General features: G+C 39.7%; 3 protein-coding genes across 5 annotated transcripts; 2 read left to right on the top strand and 1 right to left on the bottom strand.

The window, feature by feature from the left end:
• Nucleotides 1–689: 689 nt before the first annotated feature.
• LOC137960485 (uncharacterized protein At3g17950-like) lies at nt 690–1,438 on the top strand. The gene is made up of 2 exons (XM_068808119.1): nt 690–833; nt 950–1,438. Exons 1-2 carry the CDS (start codon nt 759–761, stop codon nt 1,364–1,366), a joined length of 492 nt encoding a protein of 163 aa, XP_068664220.1. The 5' UTR covers nt 690–758; the 3' UTR covers nt 1,367–1,438.
• Nucleotides 1,439–2,715: 1,277 nt separating this feature from the next.
• On the bottom strand, nt 2,716–3,503 carry LOC137960210 (pectinesterase inhibitor 7-like). The gene has a single exon (XM_068807755.1). It carries the CDS (start codon nt 3,495–3,497, stop codon nt 2,871–2,873), a length of 627 nt encoding a protein of 208 aa, XP_068663856.1. The 5' UTR covers nt 3,498–3,503; the 3' UTR covers nt 2,716–2,870.
• Nucleotides 3,504–6,697: 3,194 nt separating this feature from the next.
• Nucleotides 6,698–19,531, top strand: LOC137959756 (uncharacterized). 3 transcript variants are annotated; one of them, XM_068807099.1, is made up of 11 exons: nt 6,698–7,563; nt 7,856–8,113; nt 9,934–10,176; nt 10,266–10,415; nt 11,016–12,412; nt 16,494–16,567; nt 16,701–16,782; nt 16,869–16,994; nt 17,123–17,229; nt 18,800–18,960; nt 19,049–19,531. In XM_068807099.1, exons 1-11 carry the CDS (start codon nt 7,123–7,125, stop codon nt 19,289–19,291), a joined length of 3,282 nt encoding a protein of 1,093 aa, XP_068663200.1. In that variant the 5' UTR covers nt 6,698–7,122; the 3' UTR covers nt 19,292–19,531. The 3 variants fall into 3 exon arrangements, 1 of the variants encoding a protein (XP_068663200.1); XR_011114074.1 differs by lacking the exon at nt 19,049–19,531 and having other exon boundaries at nt 17,139–17,229; nt 18,800–18,889; XR_011114073.1 differs by lacking the exon at nt 19,049–19,531 and having other exon boundaries at nt 17,133–17,229; nt 18,800–18,889.
• Nucleotides 19,532–19,799: the final 268 nt, after the last annotated feature.

The raw sequence follows: 19,799 nt of genomic DNA, 5'->3' as shown, positions 1-19,799 counted from the left end.
TAGGCCGAGAGGGAGAAGAGAGGGAGGTTGAGAGGCTCTACGACAGAGGGGAGGCCTCCCGTGCTTTGCGTCGAGAGAGAGGAAAGCGAACAAGTCGGGGGGGAGGGAGGGAAAGAGGGGGAGGCCGGCCTCCCATGATTTGCGACGGAGGTCAAGAGGGAGGCTGAGAGGGAGGAAGGTGGGGGGGGAGGAATCCGGAGGATCACAAGGGAAGGGGGGGAAGGAGTAACATGCCCGTCTTCAATTGTTTGATTTACAAAAATCCAAATTACCTGTTTTTTACTTGAACGAATGAATTGACATGATTTACTCGAAGTGTAATTCATTCTATACTAACCCACCGAATGAATTCTAGCAAATTACTTCAATTGCTATCTATTTTTTGAAGGCTTACCCATGCCATTGCTTCAGTTTTACAATTCACAAATTTGTTCTTCTTTGAATGATTGTTGCGTTCCAACTCATGATTTTGATGAAGCCCAAGACAGATGGCCGCTGCCATTTACAGGAACCAGATTCAGACAACAAAGTCGGTTTCGCGCTTACCAATTGGATTGAGAAAAACGGCGCAATACGAATTTTTTGCCCTAGGAAGAAAACGAACTCGACGGTCCTTTTTCGTTTATAGTAAAGAAATAGAAGGGCATTGACGTCTTTCTATTTTCTCATCTCTTTGTTCGTTTTTTAAATCCCAGGGCTAGAGCTAGTCGATCCTCCGCTCGGGAAAACCAGAAAGTTATCTGGAAATCCCTCACCAAATGGATGATGCGGACGATGTGGTTCCTTCCTCTCCATCAATTACCTCTGTTTCCTCCTCCGATTTAGACACTGAGGTCCAGTCAGAATTTTTATTTTTATTTTTTATTAATTCGTTTTCATTTTTTTCATTTGCTGTACATAAACATTGCTCTTTCATAGTTTACCCCTTTTTTCCATTTTGGATGGGCAGTCCACGGGCTCGTTCTTCCACGAGCGGAGCACGACGTTGGGTACTCTTATGGGCGTCACGTTCTCGGCGATATCCGTCCGGGTTTCCTCGGACGGGAAGAACAATGCCATCGCTGGCGGTGGCAATCCGGCCAGGCGAGAGAGTCCAAGGACGGAGAAACGGCGAAATCACGGCCGTCGGTGGTGGAGACTCTGCAGGGAGGAAAGCAGGGCTACTTCGTTGGCGGATTTTCTCGAAATCGAGCGTAGGTTCGGCGACGCAGCAGAACATCGGTTAATGTACGGAGCTGCGCCGGCGGAAGGTGACGGGCTGTTTGCCGACGGAATAGTCCTGCCTCCGTCAGGTGCTTCGGCGGCGCAGTCGCCAGCGGGAGCGACGTGTAGTATTTCAGGAATTTGTTGCGGTGGTGAGGGGTAAAACCGCAACTGTAAATATGTTCAGCAAGCGCTTCTGTTGTTTTCCTTTTAAAAAATTTTCATTTTCCCCCAACTACTCGATACGCGCGTTGCGCACTCGTGTTTCTGTCTTTTTTCCCGGTCACGATTCCAGGGCATTGATTCCCCGGGCACAATACATTTGATTACCGAAAATGCCCTTACTGAGAGAAGGAGCAATTTTGTCATTTTCCGTCAAAAATTGACTGTAGCAGGCTTGGCTTCTACTCTAATACTTCGTTCTTGGCATAACGGCGATAAGTCGGAATCCGAGATTTCTGGTTAATGGCGACATCTATAATTAAAGATATTCTCGTCCATTTTATCGTTCCGTGATGAAAAGAAAAAAGGTCATTTTTCACGCTCGGCAATGATTAGATGCACTCTGAAGATTCGAGGATCTGGCCAGCATTTTGTGTCCTGAGAAAGTGTACTTTCGTGGATTCGATCACGATAGATCGGAACCGTTGATCTAGCTGCCCGCAATGTGTCTAAGGATGAGAGAAATTTGCCGCATGTTACGATTAATCTTGGCGAAGAGGCACCTTCTCCTCGCCGACAGATTACAAGAGATATATTCGGTTGGGATACAATCGTGTTTAATCTTAACCTAGTCCACGTATGCTTACGATAATATCGGGTTTAATCTTAACATAATCAGGTTTAAACACTACTCATCGCAACAATCCAAGTCACGAGTTAAGCTAAAACAACATGAAAATGACTTGGGTCACATGATCACCCTTACCACATTAGACAAATTGGATTCCAACCCCTAGCATGGGTCCCCTAGGACATAAGCGTGCCACAACATTATTTGGTCGGTTCAAGTGTTCTACTAGACCTTCCTACTAATTTGTGCATTTGGCCCCACCTCGTCACACTAATTGAGGCATCTCGTGACGCGGATGAGTTGTCCCTACAGAAATTCCCGTGCCCCCATCTATCTGAATGTTACCAAAAAGCCCTTTAGTCGAACCAACCATCCAAGTTGTAATCCCGTCACGACAGCTTGGTTTATGACGCTAAAATCCACCAGCCTCTACCACCTACATAAGATTATATTAATGACCAAATTAATACAAGCATTTAGTACGTGGCTATTCATGTAATTTAATACCACTATGGCAGGTGTGCCCGCTAATCACCTATTTTGGTTTCTAGTCGGATGTGGGGTCCGTTTATATTGCACGTGAGGCGGGCCTACGCTTTTTGACCGTCTACATGACTCTACACATGCGTCTTTAGACGATCTGATCTGTCCATGTAAAAAAGACGGAACCTCGTCCAAGAACAGAAATCTGCAAATTTAGAGTTTAGACTCTGTGTGAATAAGGGAACTCGAATCAATAATACATCGTCAAACCTTATTATATACATATCGTAAATAGATCTTGTGTCCTGTTTACAATTATATATCGGTTACCCGGTTCATGTAAAGCTTCGGAAACTACGGAAAAAGACGAGATTTAGATGATCGATTGTGATTAAGCAGCGCAAAGGTTAACGAGGGCGAGGGCGTTGGCCGTCACCTTGTTGATCTGATTCACCCTGTCGACGACGTCCGACTTGAGCTGGCCGGCATGCACTTTGTCGAACTCGTCGCTGCACGTATCCACGTTCGACAGCGCCGCGCTCATCCACGTCTGCGCGTTGCTCAGCCGGAACTTGAAGTCCGCGCTCCCGGGGTTTGTCATCTTCCGTAGCTCTCCCAGCGAGTCCTTGATCTGGTCCACAGCGTTCCCGAGGGTGTCCTGGCAGTCTCGCAGCACCTCCTGCGCGTAATGGTCGTTCACGGTGTTGGAGTGGAAGACGTAGGATACGTAGGCGGAGGCGCGGCGGGCACGGCGGAGGCTCACGGAGATAGCCATCTGGGCTAACTGCCGGGGATTGTCGCGGACGGCGTCCGAATAACCGCTCAGGGTGGTTAAGCACACGTCGGGGTACTCCGTCTTGCCGCAGCTGTTGTTAATGAATTCGCTGCTGGAAGAATTGACCCTGTTGGGCGATGCCTGAGACAGCGGGGGAATTTGAGCCGCTGGAATTGGCTCCGGAAGAAGGAAAGAGACCATCACAAAGAGTGCTCCGGCGATGAATCCATTCGCGGCGGCCATTTTTCTCTCAATTCGACTTTGGAAAAGCGAGAGCGGTATCAACTGCTTTTATAATCGCGTTCGCTCATACGCTCCCCAACTAAATTTACGTAAATCCAACCAAACCGGCCCCAAATTACTAATTTGCCACGGATGGGAGAGCCTCGAAAGGAACCGTTGTTTCCTGTAACACGAGTGAATTAATCCTCTTGGCTACACTCCACCTCATTTGCTACATTCATGGTATTAGCATCACTATATCGGCTAAATTGGTTTTCGGCTTCCGGTTGTCCGTTCATTTGAAACGTCCTCTGATGAGTAATTAGAGCGGGGGAACCATGGGCAAAAGGGGGATGAGCAAGAAAGCGCGAAAGTGGGAACGGCAGCCAGCCATCACAACCCTAAGTTGCGGCTGTCTGTTATCAAAACCAACCAAAGCGTCGCACTTCTGGACCACCTCTTCTCCACCTACAGGAAAAAAAACAAAATAAACGAACCATGTCCTTGTTTTATCGTTCAATCCGTACAATACGCGATCGCGTTATTTATCGGGTCCTTTCCATGAGAATCACAGAAGCTTGGGACCCACCAAAGAGGTCATAATAAGCGTGAGAGGAGCCTCATCAAGAGAGATGACGAATCATCTTTAGGACGAGGCTATCGGCTTAACGGGGGAAGGAACCAGCTGCCTCTTTTCCTTTGGTTTTTCTTTCTCCGTAGATCAACTGCCCTCGTTCAACATTTTAGGTTTCAAATCGTCGAGATGTGACCTCGACCTCGTCCAATCATGCCAAATCTCCAATATCCAGAGAAAGGTGAGTTCTGTCAATTAAACATTCTATATGATCATAATCTCTTCTTTCTACTGCATTATCATGATTCCATGCCGAGGAATCGGGACGTGAGAATATCTGCTGGAGAGAAGAGAAGAGCTTTTCCAGATCTCTGAGAAGCGAGCAGATTAATGGAAATAACGCAGAAAATGATTTAGTCTCAGATCTGCTGCAGTTCCTGAATTAGAAATGTAGATGGATATAGTTTAATTCTTAATCCATAAGCGTCCTCTCAGATTCAGAAGAAGTACAGAATTAAAGCTATTAATGCTGCGCATGTGGCCTTAGACAAAGAGGAATGATCAGAGAGCTTTGGTGGGAAGAAGGTGATGTAGACTGTGCTGATACCGGGGAGTTTTAAAGAAGGTTTGTTTCTCTTTGCAAGTGCCGCTTAATAATAACAACGATACAATTACTTCAGAACCTAACACTTCACAGCTCTGGAGCTCTTTTTAGCCGGGCGTTAATTGGAGAAGCTAATAAGGATGCGCCCAAAATAAGCTAACATTCCGACGAATGGCGCATTGATTTACGTAGTGGGCACTGATCGTTGGAAGAAAGGCCTCGAATCTGAATACTTATCCGTTATATTAGGCCACCAACTACTTCTCCAATTAAGAGGTTGGTTCGGATTTGGGCTCAGATAGTAGCGAGTAGCCTCATTTCAAAGGATGTGACCTAGATGGGCTACCGCCGATGAAAGTTAGCCACCTCTGTGGTGAAATTGGTGTGGAAACTCTGACCACCATGTAAGACATTACCATAGGTAGGGGTCGCACAAGTCAAGCTCAAACTTACTTTAGTTCGACTCTCTAGTTCAAACTTAAAATAAAGCTATTTTTCAAATTCTACTTCTTAGTTCATGGATGGACTCGTTAGCATAGATTTTTTACGTCTTTTCCGGCAGTCACGGTTTCGTTTTCTTTTCTGGCAGGCAGTCGGCATTTATGTCGTATATCAAGCAGATCAACATTCTTAAACGTCGTTGTACAACCGGAAAAATTTACCGACGCTACTGCGGGGTTTTGGAACCTCGAGATACTGAAATTGCCGGGAAACTTTTACCTACGTTTTTTAACTCCACTTCTAGTAGATTCTGCAGTTTTGTCACTTTTGGGAAACCGTGTTTTTGGGACTTGAGACGGTAGATGAGACAAAAATAACGGATTGCGAATACCGAAACCGTCGGCCATCGCACTCTTGTACTCTTGCCTTTGACGTTTTTCGGTTTGAGGAGAAACTGAGAAAGTGAAAAACCCTCAGAAACACGGTACTATGAATTTCTTACGTCTTTTAACATACTTTTTAACGCCCTTTTTCTCCTAGCTTCTTCCCGGAGAAAATAGCAAGTTTTTTCGATTTTCCCGACTCATAGTTTCATATCAACTGTTACCAGGTGATCTGGCCACCTGTTTTTTGGCGCCTGCAATGGATGAACTGTAGAAATTCCTCTTTGCATGTTAAAAAAGCAACACTCACTCCTGATTTCCACTGATACCAGATGCTTAGCTCTATACGTACTCAACGCCATTCTACAGGCTAAACTAATTTGAATAAACGTAAAAAACAGAAAGTAGACGAAGAAAGTGAAACAGAAATGGAAAAGAAAAGAATCCAAGTCAAATGTTGACACGAGAAGGAAAAATGGACATCGAATTTAACAGCAAATAGTGGACAGAAAAAAATGTTCCTCTTACTCCATGATCTGCTCCGTCTCTGAGTCAGCAATCACGAAGCCATTTCAAGCTCTGATCCGGCGGAAGCTTTCCGGAGCGCGTCATCTTAATCATGAGGCAGCAGATCCAAGGAGAAGAAGCACCGTCAGCAGCAGCAGCAGCTGCCGAAGCGCCGGAAAAAGAGCAATCTTTTGGTGCCATTAACCTACTGACGAAGCCAAACAAACAAACGGACAGGGAATTGAACTGCAGGCTCCGTTCCATAAATAATCAGAAAAGCGGTCCATATTCTAAGCTGGCCCAGTGCTTAAGTGACGCGTGGTCATTACACCCCAATGCTTGACCGGTTTATCGATGAGGACCGGGTTTCCAGCCAGAGATTCTTACCCTCTCAGAACGAACCGAATTGAATCGGAGTCAGATCTTCCGATTACCATTACGCTCAATAGGATTCGAAACCTTACCCGGTTCGTTTACACCTCACCGACCGGATCTAGCTATATCTGTATTGGGCCAGACACACGAATTGGGCCGAGATGCTTTGTGGAATATAAAAGGACCCATCCCCGTGACTGGCGGACTACCCCTGGTGGGGGGGGAGCGAGTCGGGCTCGGGATGGAGTCCCGAGTTAGATGTGAAACGATTGCGTGAACTGGAAGAAACAAGTTTCTCTCTGATCTCTAATACGAAATGCTAACAAATAACAATGATTAGAAGCGGTCGACCGGTGACGCGTTTTTTTAAAACCAAAGAGCTTTTTCCTTGCACGCCAATGGCGGTTCCTGCATGAATTACCCTAATTTCTGCGAATCTGTTATTTGTTTTCTCGTTCTGTAATCGCGATGGTAAACAAGCAGGGAGTGGTCACTGACATAATAAACTTTCGGCTTCTACGGCTTGAGTTTTGAGTCTCGTCTCTACACACACCGTTTCGCTGAAACAGCGGAGAGTGTTAATCGTGGATCTTCCTTTTCTGTTCTGCATGTCTGGAGGACTGACTTCTGTTTCTGTGATCGGCTCAGAATTGGGATCTTGCGAGTTTTGAATTTCGTCGGTGTTTCTCATTTGCTTCTGGGAGTGATGGCCGATTTCGTCTCTGTGGAACCCTAATTCTTCCTTCCCTAGGTCGCCAAAAAATGGCGATTGTTACAGGTGACCGCTACCTCGATCACCTTGTAAAATTCGTGGAGAAGCACGCCGGTTCTTTGATCGAAGGGACCATAGTTCTGAAGCTTAATCCCGTTGGGCTCCATTATGTGCAGACACGTCTCGAGCAACTGCAAGAAGTCGACGGACTTCTTGCAGGCGCTCCTGTGGATTACCTTCGGGCTTACATCTCTGATCTTGGGGACCACCGGGCACTAGAGCAGCTCAGGCGAATTTTGCGCCTACTTACCTCTCTCAAAGTTGTTTCTATCTTCCCACGGCCCGCAAGGGAACCGACGCCACTTTCATTGTTACCATTTTTTCGACTCAAGGTGTTGGAGCTCTGCGGATGTGACCTTTCCACTTCTGCTGCCAGAGGACTTCTCGAGCTCAAGCATACTCTGGAGAAGTTTACTTGTTATAATTCTACTGTGAGTTTGTCATTTTTGCTATTTCTTCTATAGTTTGAAGTTTAGCACAATTTGGAACGTTTCTCTAGTTCCTTGCTTTTGCTATCTAGTTGAGCTTATAGAGGTTTCTATTTGTTTTTAGATTATCAAATTAATGTCATAAGCTTGCCGACGAGTTCGTTATTTCTTCAATGTGCATATATGTCCTTGTGTATTTCAAATCTGATGCTTTTGTTTTACAATGTCCATTTTTGTGGTTTTATTTGCCTGTAATGCATGAAAAGATACTCTAATTTATTTCAATTTTTTTCAGGATGCTCTGAGGCATGTATTTGCTTGCAGAATTATCGATGTAAAGGCTTCGCCACCTTGGAATAAGTTGACATTTGTTTCATGTGCTTGTAATGGCATTGTTCCAATGGATGAGTCCTTGCAACTACTTCCAGCAGTTGAAACACTGGATCTTAGTCGAAACAGATTTGCCAAAGTGGATAATTTACGTAAATGTACAAAATTGAAGCACTTGGATCTAGGGTTCAACCATCTTCGCACTATTGCTTCACTGAGTGAGGTAGGAGCAAGAGCAGCAAGAATTCTACTCCAATGGGTGGCTTGGTCATTGGTCCATTTCCTGTGAATTGTTGAATGTGGCGAAAGGTCTTGCTGTATTCTCTGAGTTGGTGCTCTGTGGCTAATTATACTGACCTGTAGTTAAAATGTTTGATAAATTATCCATACCCAGTTCTCTGTCGTGGTAACCAATAATTTTATCAGTTTCTAAGTTGCTCTGGTATTCCCCTTCCACCCCTTTGCTGTTCACTCTGACTGTGTCAGTATGATGCCATTTTTTTTTTTTTTTTCATGTTTCTTTCCTATCCAGCATAGCTCTTTTTAAAACTTGTTAAAATATCCATTGATTGGTGATATAATTTTCATGTAACTTAAAGGTCTGGGAAGACACTTACTTCATTTGATATTTTGTTGAGTTCATTTTATATTCTATCAAAAGAACCAAAGGTATCAGCTAATTAATCTTCACCTGTCAGTCAGAAAACTAAACAGTTCTTCACTTGATTGGTTGATTTTTTTCTTGTACCTTCATCCCCTTTCCTTTTCTTTCAAAAACTTGGTAGGACTTAAGATGTCAACCATAAAATAACTGAACTACAGCATGTTCCAGTGATAAATTTATGTTATTCTTTTAGGAGCATTGAGCCTTGTATTGTGTTCTGTCAACTATCTTCCCTTGAACAAGATTGACACAACCAGTAGAGAAAGTAAACTGATAGGGCAGGAAAAAGAATATTATTAATTAAAGTCCTTTATTAGCTGTGAATACTTTGAACCTATAATCTTGAATTTTAAAACTAAGCTGTCATGTTGTTGTGCATGCCAATGACATATTAATATCGCCAACTTCTGGTAATACAATTTAAAAAAGGTATGATACTCATGATACTCATGGAAGAATTAGCATTGAACACAGTTGTTTTTTCCTTTCCTGCCTAGAGCTTGTGAGAACTGGTTAAGAATATAAGGATGTGAAGAAAATAACTGAAAGTTGTTTTATTGGGTTCCCTCTAAGTTCTTTTTTTTTTCTTGTAAATTCAAGGGCGAAAAGAACCAAGTTTTTGCATGTTCAGGTTCAAGTATAATTCCATAGGCTTTAGCTTGGCTCAGCTCAGCAGAAACCATAGCCTTGCATCTTGTAAAAAATGATTTTTTGTTGAAAAATTACAAAAACTTTGACCTGGCTTGCATGCCCATCCAGCTAAGCTCAACAATGCTTGGCTCGACTCGTTCTGGCTAACAAGCTTGGCTCGAGCTCAAGCTGTGAGCAAAGCTGAGCCAAGTCAACACTAAGCTGAGTCCAAGCTGCTCATAAGACAGCTCAACTCGGCCTCTACTTGTTGGGCTGATGAGCATTTTTATTTACTTCTTTTGACTAGCTTACCCTAGGAACATTGGTGCAACCAATAGAAAGTTAGAAGTGATTAGAGAATCAATAACATCAAGTAAAACCATTAATTTTTTTTTTCATAAACATAACATCTAGTAAAATCATTGTATTTAGCTACATGTATACTTACAGCCTTGGAATTGACTACTAAATTTATCTTGTTGTCATGATTTTGTTTTATTTTCCAAGCACATACTGATGAAGCAAATTTTTGATAAAGCAAATTGGAGTGTAGAAAAAGCTGAGGTTCATGGATTTTAATGAATGAAATCTGCTTCTCTCCCCTGTCTTGAAATTGCTAGAAGTGGGAAGATCATTAGGATTTGAATGATGCATCTTGACTTGTCGTATGAGCTTCCTCTCTCAGCATGTTTGACCTACTACAATTGTCCTTTTATGCCTCTTACAATCAATATTTTTGGATCGTGCAGATTTGTTGTCCTATAGTTAAACTTGTTTTGAGGAACAATGGTTTAACCACTTTGCGTGGCATTGAGAATCTGCAGTCAATTGAAGGGCTTGATCTTTCCTACAATATCATTTACACTTTTTCAGAGTTGGAGCTCCTTGCAGGCCTTCCATCTCTCAAAAGCTTGTGGTTAGAAGGCAATCCTATTTGCTGTGCCAGATGGTACAGAGCACATGTTTTCAGTTTTTTCACCCATCCAGACAGAGTACGTAGAATTTTGGCACGTCAAAAAGATTTAGCCAATTATGTTTTGCAAGGTCATGTCATGGGTTTTCATTGACGAGTTTTATGCAGTTGAAACTGGATGAAAGAGGAATTAGTAAACGAGAATCTTGGAAGAGGCGTATTATTCTTGCAAGCAGAAATAAAAGGCCACCTGGCTATGGCTTTTATTTTCCTGCAAAAGAGCAAGGGGAAGAGGACAGCAGCCACAACAAGGAAAGGGTAGGTGGGACTTGGAACAATGACTTTTTCTTGATTAATTTGAATGCCTTTCCAGTGGAAGGGAATTGATGTCTGAAGAAAATCAGATGCAATTTGAAATATTCTATAAATGCATGTGTAACACTCTTAGTGAAAATAAAGAAGATTGATACAGCATCCAATAAATGACTTAAGGAGGAAGTAGAATGATGCATTTGCAGTAACGCTCTCTGAGACAACCTGAGGATGTTAATGCCTTGTAGTTGGATGTCAATGATGCACATGGAATCATTTAGACCAGCTTTTCCACTCTAGATAAGAAGTTTGGCCTATTTATTACTTTTAGTAATTAAGTATCTAGATCATGATATAAGTGCTTGTATATCATTTCAGCATTTGGGTTTGTGTCTGTTGAATCTTCAGATGATTGTCACAATTGCTTTTTCATTGTTTTACTCACCTTTGAGTCCACAGCTATTTGTTTTCTTAAGGTCTGTAATTGATTTTCGAGCAGTTCTGTGGCTGAGGGTATCCCTTTTTAGTGCTGATAGTCCATAAGCTGTTGGTCCTGGCAACAGAGAACTAAAGTACATATTCTCTTTTCTTTTGGGTTTTCTTTAGAAAAAGCACTCTCGCCTTGCTTGTATCGAAGACAATGAGCTGCGAAGGCACTTTGTATCAGACTCGGCTGATCATGAATCTGCTTCCTGTGATGGTGAGAATCTTAAAAGGGAAGAGAGCATCATTTCTGAAGGTGAAGAAGAAATTTTAGGTCTAATTAATCGGGTTGAATTGATGAAAAAGGAACAATCTGTTCTTTGGCTGCGAGAGTTTAGAGAGTGGATGGATCAAAGTTCCGAGGTTAGGATGGGCAACAGTTATCTTCATGGAGCTGTTGTGGGTCCCAGTGAAGGGAGAAGTATAAAAATGGGAAGAGATACTGAGCTCCTTGGGGAGAGCACAAAGCATGCTCCAGAGCTAATGCAAGATTCTGGAGATGAGACCAGCACAAATCCCATAGATTCTGAGATGTCATTGACTGACACTTATGCTAGTTTTCACAGTCAGGAGTTCTCTTCATCTGACAAAAGATCTGGTGTGGGGCCTTCAATGATTCATAACGGTCATAAAGACAAATCTCAGGAGGGGGTGTCTCTTGAGAAACCCTCAACTCTTAATCCTTCTAACTTAGAGGGAGGTGATAAGACAGATTCAATGGTTAATTTGACATCACTGAAAGCAATTGATGAGATTATGATTTCCCGTATGTCCTCTTTGCACGCCAGCTCACCACCACATTATGAGGAGGACATCCTGCATCGGCGCCAGGGTTTAGAGGAAGAATTCATGCAGCTTTCTGCTGAGTCTTTCTCTGTAGCTTTATCAGATAGTGATACAAGCTGTTGTGATGATAATGGTTCTAGTAACTTTAGTGAGTCCTGTCCTAAGTTTTATCATCTATCTGATGAAGATTCTGCGGAAGGCTCTGTGGAGCACCAGCAAGATGCAGTTCTTGATGACAATTACTACGACAGGGAGAATGATGTATGGAGTGAATCATTATTTTGTTCTTACAGAGAAACAGATTCTAAACCAGCTAATAATTCACTGGTTGTTGCTGTGGATAAAAAAAACTGTGATATTATGAGTCTATTTGAGCATTATTCCTACAAAAGGGGAAAAAAACAGAGAACAAAGAATAGAATGATTTCACTTTCAGAAAAAAGTACCACGGTGAAGACCAAAAACTTCACATTCAAATTAAATGGGATTCTACATGTTGATAAAGTCAAAGAGCAAGATGAATATGAGTCATCAGGTTTTTACAATAATGTTTTCCTCTCAACCCAAGACATGGACAAAACTGTGTCTGGATATTTTGGTAGTTCTACACTTGAGGATGAGCAATTCATGAAGAACTATTTTGATCAAAAGATTGCAGATCATGGAGTTTCTGAGATCTGTTTGCGATGCATGCAATGTAGATGCATGTTTCAGAGATCAGGCCTCGAAGATATGTAAGTTCCGCACTTTCTTTACTTTTGTCTCCACCTTAATATAGGAAAAGCGGTAATGTCTTAAGTTAGTTTTTTTAATATCTGCTTTGGTTTATTTTATTCTTATGTTGCCTTTTGTTTTGCCAGATATATTTACTTTTTAGAAATTTGGAATATTTCAACTACAGATGAAGTTTTTGATTCATATAATCTGCAAGATATTTAACTTTAGCACATTTTAATGCGATTATTTTATATCTTTCAGTGTGGTAATCCTTTTGAATACTACTCTGCACAATCCTTTGACCCTACTGTGGTGCTTCTCTCTATGAGTTGAACATTTACCTTCTCCTAACCTACAAAAGTCCTTCAGTATTATTAGCTTTCCTTAGGTTTTTTTGCCATTTCCTGTGTGTTGGTAGCATCGGTAGAAATGGTGCTTGTTCAATTAGACACATCACACACTGCCATCATCTTGAGACAACAAAATATCTCTCATTTTTCACAGTCATTTAAGTGTTTAAGGGAATAAATTGAGCATTGAGTAAGAAAATGAACAAATAAAAGAAAAAAAGGGAAACTATGCTGCAAGGTTTTGAAGTGCCTGCAATTGAAAATCCAGCTGCAAAAACAACAACTGACAACAGCAAAACGAATCACATTCACAGATTTCACTTTGTGAGCTTTGTATATTTAGTAAAATCAACCAAAAGAGGAATACAATTTTATTACAGAAGGTGTTTAGTGTTTTTAGTCGAACAAGGACTCCTGTCATTGCTACAATGGATCACATAACAGTGACAAATAGCATGATATGATGGTAATACTGATATTCTTAATTTTAAAAATTATGAAAGTATGTTTACTTTTATTTAAGATATTTTATGTTTCCAATTTTATTTGTCCAAAAATATTATAATGATTAAGTAAAAAGTAAAAATGTCTTTTGTTTTAGAAACTCTGATTTTTATGGTAGAGATTATACATGTACACCTACTCTGCTGGATGGATAATGGATTCTTACATGCCTTTCATTTGTCCTATTCTAGAAATTAGTCATGCTTATGCCTTCTATTAGAATGCAAATAAGTTCTTTTTTAGGGAGAAAAAAAAAGACTTTTTTTTCCCTATTGGAAGAGGAAAATTCATTTAATTCTAGAATGTGAATCAAGTTTAAGATGTTGATTGATTTTACTGAAGTGTGAAACTTTCTTATAATACTTGGGTTTACATTTGCAAGAACCCAAACCTTGTTTCATTATATATGAAATAAAAAAACCATCTTCAACATTTCTCTGGCCGTTATTATTGTGGTTTTGTGGTTTTGTGGTTTTGTGGTTTCGTGGTTTCCAGCACTGAGGTATTGAAGACAATATAAGTGTAGCTTAAACTCACTTCTTCCATCCAATATTGGAGAAGACTATTCGGCTTGTCTCTTGCTGAGAGTGATGGCTGGTTGAAACAGTGATATAACTCGTGTCTATAATTTAAGGCCACCAAGATGGTTGGGATACATTTAGGCCTTTAAAAGAATATTTCAGAAACAATCATATAAAGTTCAATTAGGAAACTTTCAAACTTGATGAGGAGCATGGCTTGATGAGATTAAAAATGACTCCCAAGCTTTTCATTTATTTCAACAAATTGGTGCAGATGACAGCTTCATTAATGATTTGAATGTTGAGACCAAAATAGTTCATTTTAAACCTTCAAAACTTTTCAAACTCCAATTCTACATGATATTTATAATCTCAATAACGTTTTTACTAAAACCTGGAAATATGTTTAACTATCAATTATACTGTAATGTCTGTTTCCTTTATTTTTATATGTTTTCCTTAGGCCCTTGTTACAGCTTCCATATGCAGCCCTGAGAATATGGATCTGAAAGATTAAGCCAGAGTCATCCTAAAAGATCAGAGTAATGATGTGACCAAAGGACCTTAAATCTATAGTGTATTAAAATAATTTAATTTATCATTTTTCAATTATAATATATCATTATTTTTAAAAAAATTGGTTTATTTGTATTAATACCTTAATAATATATTTTTCACGTTTTTATTTACATGGAAGATGTTCAAACCCATGGAGTATTTATCCTGTATATTCTGATTGTTGAAAAATTGGGAAGGTTGATAAAAATATACTTGCAAGAATCTGAAACATCCGAACTTAGACATATTCTCATTGTTTATGCAGACAACTTGAATGTCAAACCTCACCATGTAGCAATTAGTATTCCATATAATATGTACATGAGCTACAATCATCGATTGAAACTTTCCAATTGTGACTAAACCATGACAGCAAAAGGAAAAAAACCAGGAACGTGATGTGTAACTACAAAAAAAGGCATCAGATTCTTCCATTAAAAAATCTGGAAATTCAAGTATAACTTAAAAATTCTGGAAGTTGAAGTTGTTTCCCTAATGTTCAGTATGAGATCCTTCATAGCAAAATCTGAAGAAGTTGACACCTAATCCAGTAAAGTCCAGTTCTTGCAAAAGAGGAGCATCACCTAAAGTGATTGTGACTTCATGTGATAGATGTTTGGTTGATCCATTAATTGTAAAAGAACTGCTGAGATCTGACCCTCAAAAGGGAAACAAAAGCTGCACTAAGAATTTACACGGCAGTCCTTATATGCTCAGAGCTATAAATACTGCAATAAATGGAAATGTAGTGATCCCATTGGGTTGTCATTTCTAGTATGGGTGGGATACCCTGTCTGGTTCATGAGGTTAAGCTATTTGTAAGATATCTCTCAAGTTTTTGCTGGAGGATGACTCGGTTAATGCAACTAAATAAAACAAGAAAGTCATTCCTAGCCATGCATACATATATATTTTTAACTTGTGGCTGTTCATTAATGAATAATGAGTTAAAGGTTAACAAAAGAGGGAAGAACTATTCTTTCTTACCAATTCTATCAGCTGAACTATTTGCAGCAGATAGTGGGTGCTGCCGTACAATCTGAAGGGGATTACAAATTTCATTCTTTTCATCAGATATACTTCCAATGTGCCATAGAGGACAACTATTTGCAAGCCAGTTGATTAAAAGTGCTGACTTTCCTTCAACTATCAGAATGAAGGTGAAGTGCTACTGGTTTTGTTTTACTCCTGTAAGAAGGACTTTCAATTCTTCTTCTTTTGAATTAGAGTGTAATACGGGACCTGAGGATACCAGAAAGTGTCTGGACCATGCAATACATCACTATGCCACCAACACCTGCTGGCTCAGGGTTACAGATAGAATTACCATTGGAATTCATTTTTGTGTTCCTTCACCATAAGACAAGCCATGAGATCTAGGGGTGGAATTCTCAGGAAATTCAACATAAGCATCTAATTCCCAAAGAGAATACTAGAACTCCTGACACGGAATCTAACAAGCCCTTTCCTTAAAACTGGCATAGCTTTGTGGAAGGTTTCTAGCTACTGTTTTCTGGCATATATGATAAGAAAGAAACAATAAAATATTAAAGGAGTACAAAAATCAATTGGAAGGATAATTGAAGGAAACTCCACTTCCCCCATCCCCATCTCTCTAGCTCAATCATTTGTAAAAACTAGATGAAGATTGTACATCTTGGTGACAATCAGCCCAACATAGCGAGTGTTTGATTATCGTCTCTTGCTCAGTTCATCACAGCTTCGGACTTTCTTTAATGCTGCTATACATAAAATGTATGGTTTCTGATGGTACTATATAAATTTCCAGGCAGTAGCTACCCTGATATCTTTTTCTGATACTTGACCTGACATTCAGAGATTATCTGCTACCAATCTCATGTGCTTTTTTGGTTTTTTTGTTATGGATTTCTTGATTAGTTATGGGATTCATGATAGCTTCATCAGTTCTTACCAAAGACTAAAAGTGCCTGCTCGGAATGATCATTTATTACTCAGCTAGACTCAGTTTCTAAGAAATGCAAGCCATTCAAGTGACCTATCTTTATCATCCTGATTTATTGATTTTTCAACTTTTTCTGAGACTCTAAAATCATCTGACATTTCTTATCACGTGGTAAATGATCATTGAGCTAACATTTTCACATGAGCTGCTCAGATAATATCATCTAGTGCTCTATATGCAGGGAAGTATGTATCTTGCTGAGCAGTGAGAATAAGGTGTACACACTTGTCCTAGACAAAGATGATGGTGGGCCAGGTTGGGCTACACACTCAATTGTTACATGTTATTTACTTTTAATCTTTAGCTAATTCCTTCGTAATCCGAGAAAGCTTAAACAGGAAGCATCTGGCTACTCAAATACTGCAATAATTTCTTTACTGTTTAACAGGAAGCATCTTGACAATTTTGGGATGTCATAGGCTCCAAGACATTAAAGAAGTTTCAATTGGAATAGGGCTACATGTTTTAAGGTGAGTAGAAAGGATACTTGTTGGAATTTTCATGCAGGATCCCTTTGTTCACGTGTATGTTGCATGACTTTTTTCTTCTTTCTTAGGGTTCATCTTGAGGGGGACAAACATTACCTGTTCATTATGAAGACTGTTGAAGAGTCAAGAGCATTACTTTCTGTACTAGGAGTTTGTGATTCAGTAGAAACAGATAATAGATGTTCTTTAACAAGGTGCTTCTTCTCTTTCCATCTTTTACTTTAGTATAGAAATTGTGGCATCCAAAAGAATTGCTTTACATTTATTTACGTTGCCTTTTTTTCTCTCTGTGGTCTGGCTGGGCCTTTTATTTATGTGGCAGTTGGGAGCAGGTTCAGGTTAAATTATTTATTGAAGAAATCTGTGGAGGTTTGAGGATGGGCATATATCTCTACTCAATGATTCTCTTTTGGCACGAAACAAGTGATGGTAAGCTTGGGCAGTGCGAATAACTTATTTGTCCTTTATGAGATTTTCAATCAATTATTTGCATGTCCTTTTCTTTTTATGTTTCATTTGGCCGTTTATGTTTCTCGTATGTGAGTATGAACTATCACATACTGATGCTGTCCATGACTTTGGGAACTGAACAAGTTAGTTACTGTGTGAATAGGTCTATAAAATGGTGAAATATATTTCTTTCTAGTAGTATTGCGACATATCTAGAGGGATATATTAGCTCGAGAATTTGATAATTTACCTCTGGTAGAATCCTTATCTGGTAGCATAGAATACCAACAGGAATACGAGTCTAATGATCATTTGAGGTTTATCTCCTAAGGATGGTGGGCTCACCAATAATAAGCAGAGTGGTTCTTTAAAATAATACATTAAAAAAATAATAAATAACCCACATAACGAATGATGTATAAAGTTAATACATTAGGGAAAGAGTTCTACTATTTCATAATATAATAGATGTCCCAAGAACCACTTCTGGACTTTCAGTTGTATGGTTGTTGGTGTCTCTTACCACCAAAATTCTTCTTATTGGTGCACCGTGAAACTTAAGTATTGATCTGATAATAACAGTTTGTGGAGCACGGTGCCCACACTTCATTTTACACTATTTTGTACATGTGTTCTCGGCAACGAGAAAAATCCAAATATATTGGAAACAATTTTCTTGATAAATAGAATTAATGGAAAGCCTCGTTAAGTTTTAAAAAAACATGCATACACGAAAATAAATAGCAATGATGATTTTGTAAAGCAATTATTTTAAAAATATAAAGCCATGTTTGGTAATGGAATCATGTGAATGCCCTACTTGAAGTTATGGAAGTCTTTCCTAGATTTTGTATTTTAGAAATGGTTGTGAGCATCAGGAGATTTTATGCTTCTTGATGTAAGTTAGGCTTTACTGTCAATGGCATTTTGTGCATCAGTGTTCATGCTGTTAAACACATAGGTGAGGCTGTTTCATATCAGTTGTCGTTTGTTGTGAAAAAAAACCTTTTCAGGGCTGGATTTGTGTAGTTTCCAGGCAAACCAATTGGTAATCTGTTTCATTTAAGCACCTTGAAATGTCATAAGTATCCATTTGGAAACTATCACTTTCTTCTTTATGGCCTTGTTGCCATTAAGTGAGCTTCTAAGCTCCCAGCATTTAAGCTGATTATTTGGTGGGGTTTCAATTATACAACTATAGTTTTGCTTTTCTATTAGTAGGTGCTTAGTGTTAACTCTGTAGACTCTACTAGAAAGTTTAGGTAAACTTCTATTGAGCCATATATTTATGTTTTGTGTCAAATCAACTAGACAAAGCTACTTGGATTTAGATTTCGTATAATTCTTCAAGAGTGTCGAAGTTTGTCTGAAATAGGTAAGCTTTTACTTTGTTGAAAAATATGTCCAGATTAGTATTGTCCAGATTTATTCTCTTACTCTTGTCTTGCTGAAATCTCTCCTATATTAGAGGCTTTATTTTGTATGTGATGACTGTAAATATAATAATGTTCTTTTGGGCCTAAAGTGTTAAAATTTTCGTATTGAACAGGGGACTCGTGGCTCTCAAGATCCCTATTTGTTGTTGAAGGTTATGTCCTAGTTTGCATTGAAGATCTTGTACAGCTTAGCACCATCACAGATGAGGGTCAAGTCTCCTCGCCATATTATACACTTGATTCTTGCTGTCCCATCCATAAAATTTCAGAGATGGTAACCTCCTTGCCATATTATACACTTGATTCATTGAACGTGAATATTTTTGAAGTTATATCAATCATTTTCTACTTTATGTTTTCAGGTTGTTGAAATCAAGGGTCATAGGTGCGTGACTTTGACAATCAACCAAATTGTCCCTGAAGATATCCATTTTTTCTCCAAGCTTGACGAAGGCAGGCAGCTACAAGAGAACGCACTGGGTCTTCTGACTTGGAAACTCAAGTGGTACTCCGAAGACGCTCTGCTCAAGTTTGTGGCATTACTCAGGGCCATTTATGCAGGAGTAACCACGACTCCTCTGCCTATAAGGTGTTTACCTTGTTAGAATCCTGTTCTCTTCTGGCCAATTTTGTATTCGTTTATTCGTTCCCCTTTTCCATTTTGTTTTTATTGGTTTGTGGTTGGCTTTTTTCTTGAAGACGAAAGAAAGGCATCTGTTTTGGGTTCCTTTGTTGCCTGTATTCTTTGATTGTTGGAACATCGGTGTACACTCTACAGAATATACAGAAAAAATGAAACTAGAATGTTGGGTCTCGCATGTACAGAATATTCCTGAGAATTTAAAGGTTGCTTTTCCATGTCACCCTTTGGATGGCATTGGTAAAGTTTTTATTTGATATTCTATCCCCTCCCTCAAACCAGGGAGTTCTCAGTGGGGAGGACTCCTCCCATCTCTTGGAAGAAAAAAAACAGAAACTCACCCTGACAAAGAGGGCCAAGTGCTTCCCTGTAACCCTTTCCCTCTTATCTTTAGTAATTGTCTTTATTTATTATTTAACTCCAGTTTGTAGTTTGTAATTTGTAATTTGTAATTTGACCTAATTAAAAGCACA

The sequence above is a fragment of the Aristolochia californica genome, unplaced genomic scaffold, assembly GCF_029961685.1.
Source record: "Aristolochia californica isolate CCGP_79_NKW_82.1479 unplaced genomic scaffold, dmAriCali1.0.hap1 SCAF_3, whole genome shotgun sequence".
NCBI lineage: Eukaryota > Viridiplantae > Streptophyta > Magnoliopsida > Piperales > Aristolochiaceae > Aristolochia > Aristolochia californica.
The sequence above is the reverse complement of the archived record's forward strand: the minus strand, read 5'-3'. Positions and strand labels throughout refer to the sequence as shown.

What these genes read in the sequence shown, in the direction of transcription:
- LOC137960485 (XM_068808119.1), top strand. Translation starts at nt 759, where the DNA reads ATGGATGATGCGGACGATGTGGTTCCTTCCTCTCCATCAATTACCTCT. An exon ending in CCTCCGATTTAGACACTGAG is followed by an intron (nt 834 to 949) that starts GTCCAGTCAGAA and finishes TTGGATGGGCAG; the next exon opens with TCCACGGGCTCGTTCTTCCA.
- LOC137960210 (XM_068807755.1), bottom strand. Translation starts at nt 3,497, where the DNA reads ATGGCCGCCGCGAATGGATTCATCGCCGGAGCACTCTTTGTGATGGTC.
- LOC137959756 (XM_068807099.1), top strand. Translation starts at nt 7,123, where the DNA reads ATGGCGATTGTTACAGGTGACCGCTACCTCGATCACCTTGTAAAATTC. An exon ending in CAAAGATGATGGTGGGCCAG is followed by an intron (nt 16,568 to 16,700) that starts GTTGGGCTACAC and finishes ACTGTTTAACAG; the next exon opens with GAAGCATCTTGACAATTTTG. An exon ending in TCCATAAAATTTCAGAGATG is followed by an intron (nt 18,961 to 19,048) that starts GTAACCTCCTTG and finishes TTATGTTTTCAG; the next exon opens with GTTGTTGAAATCAAGGGTCA.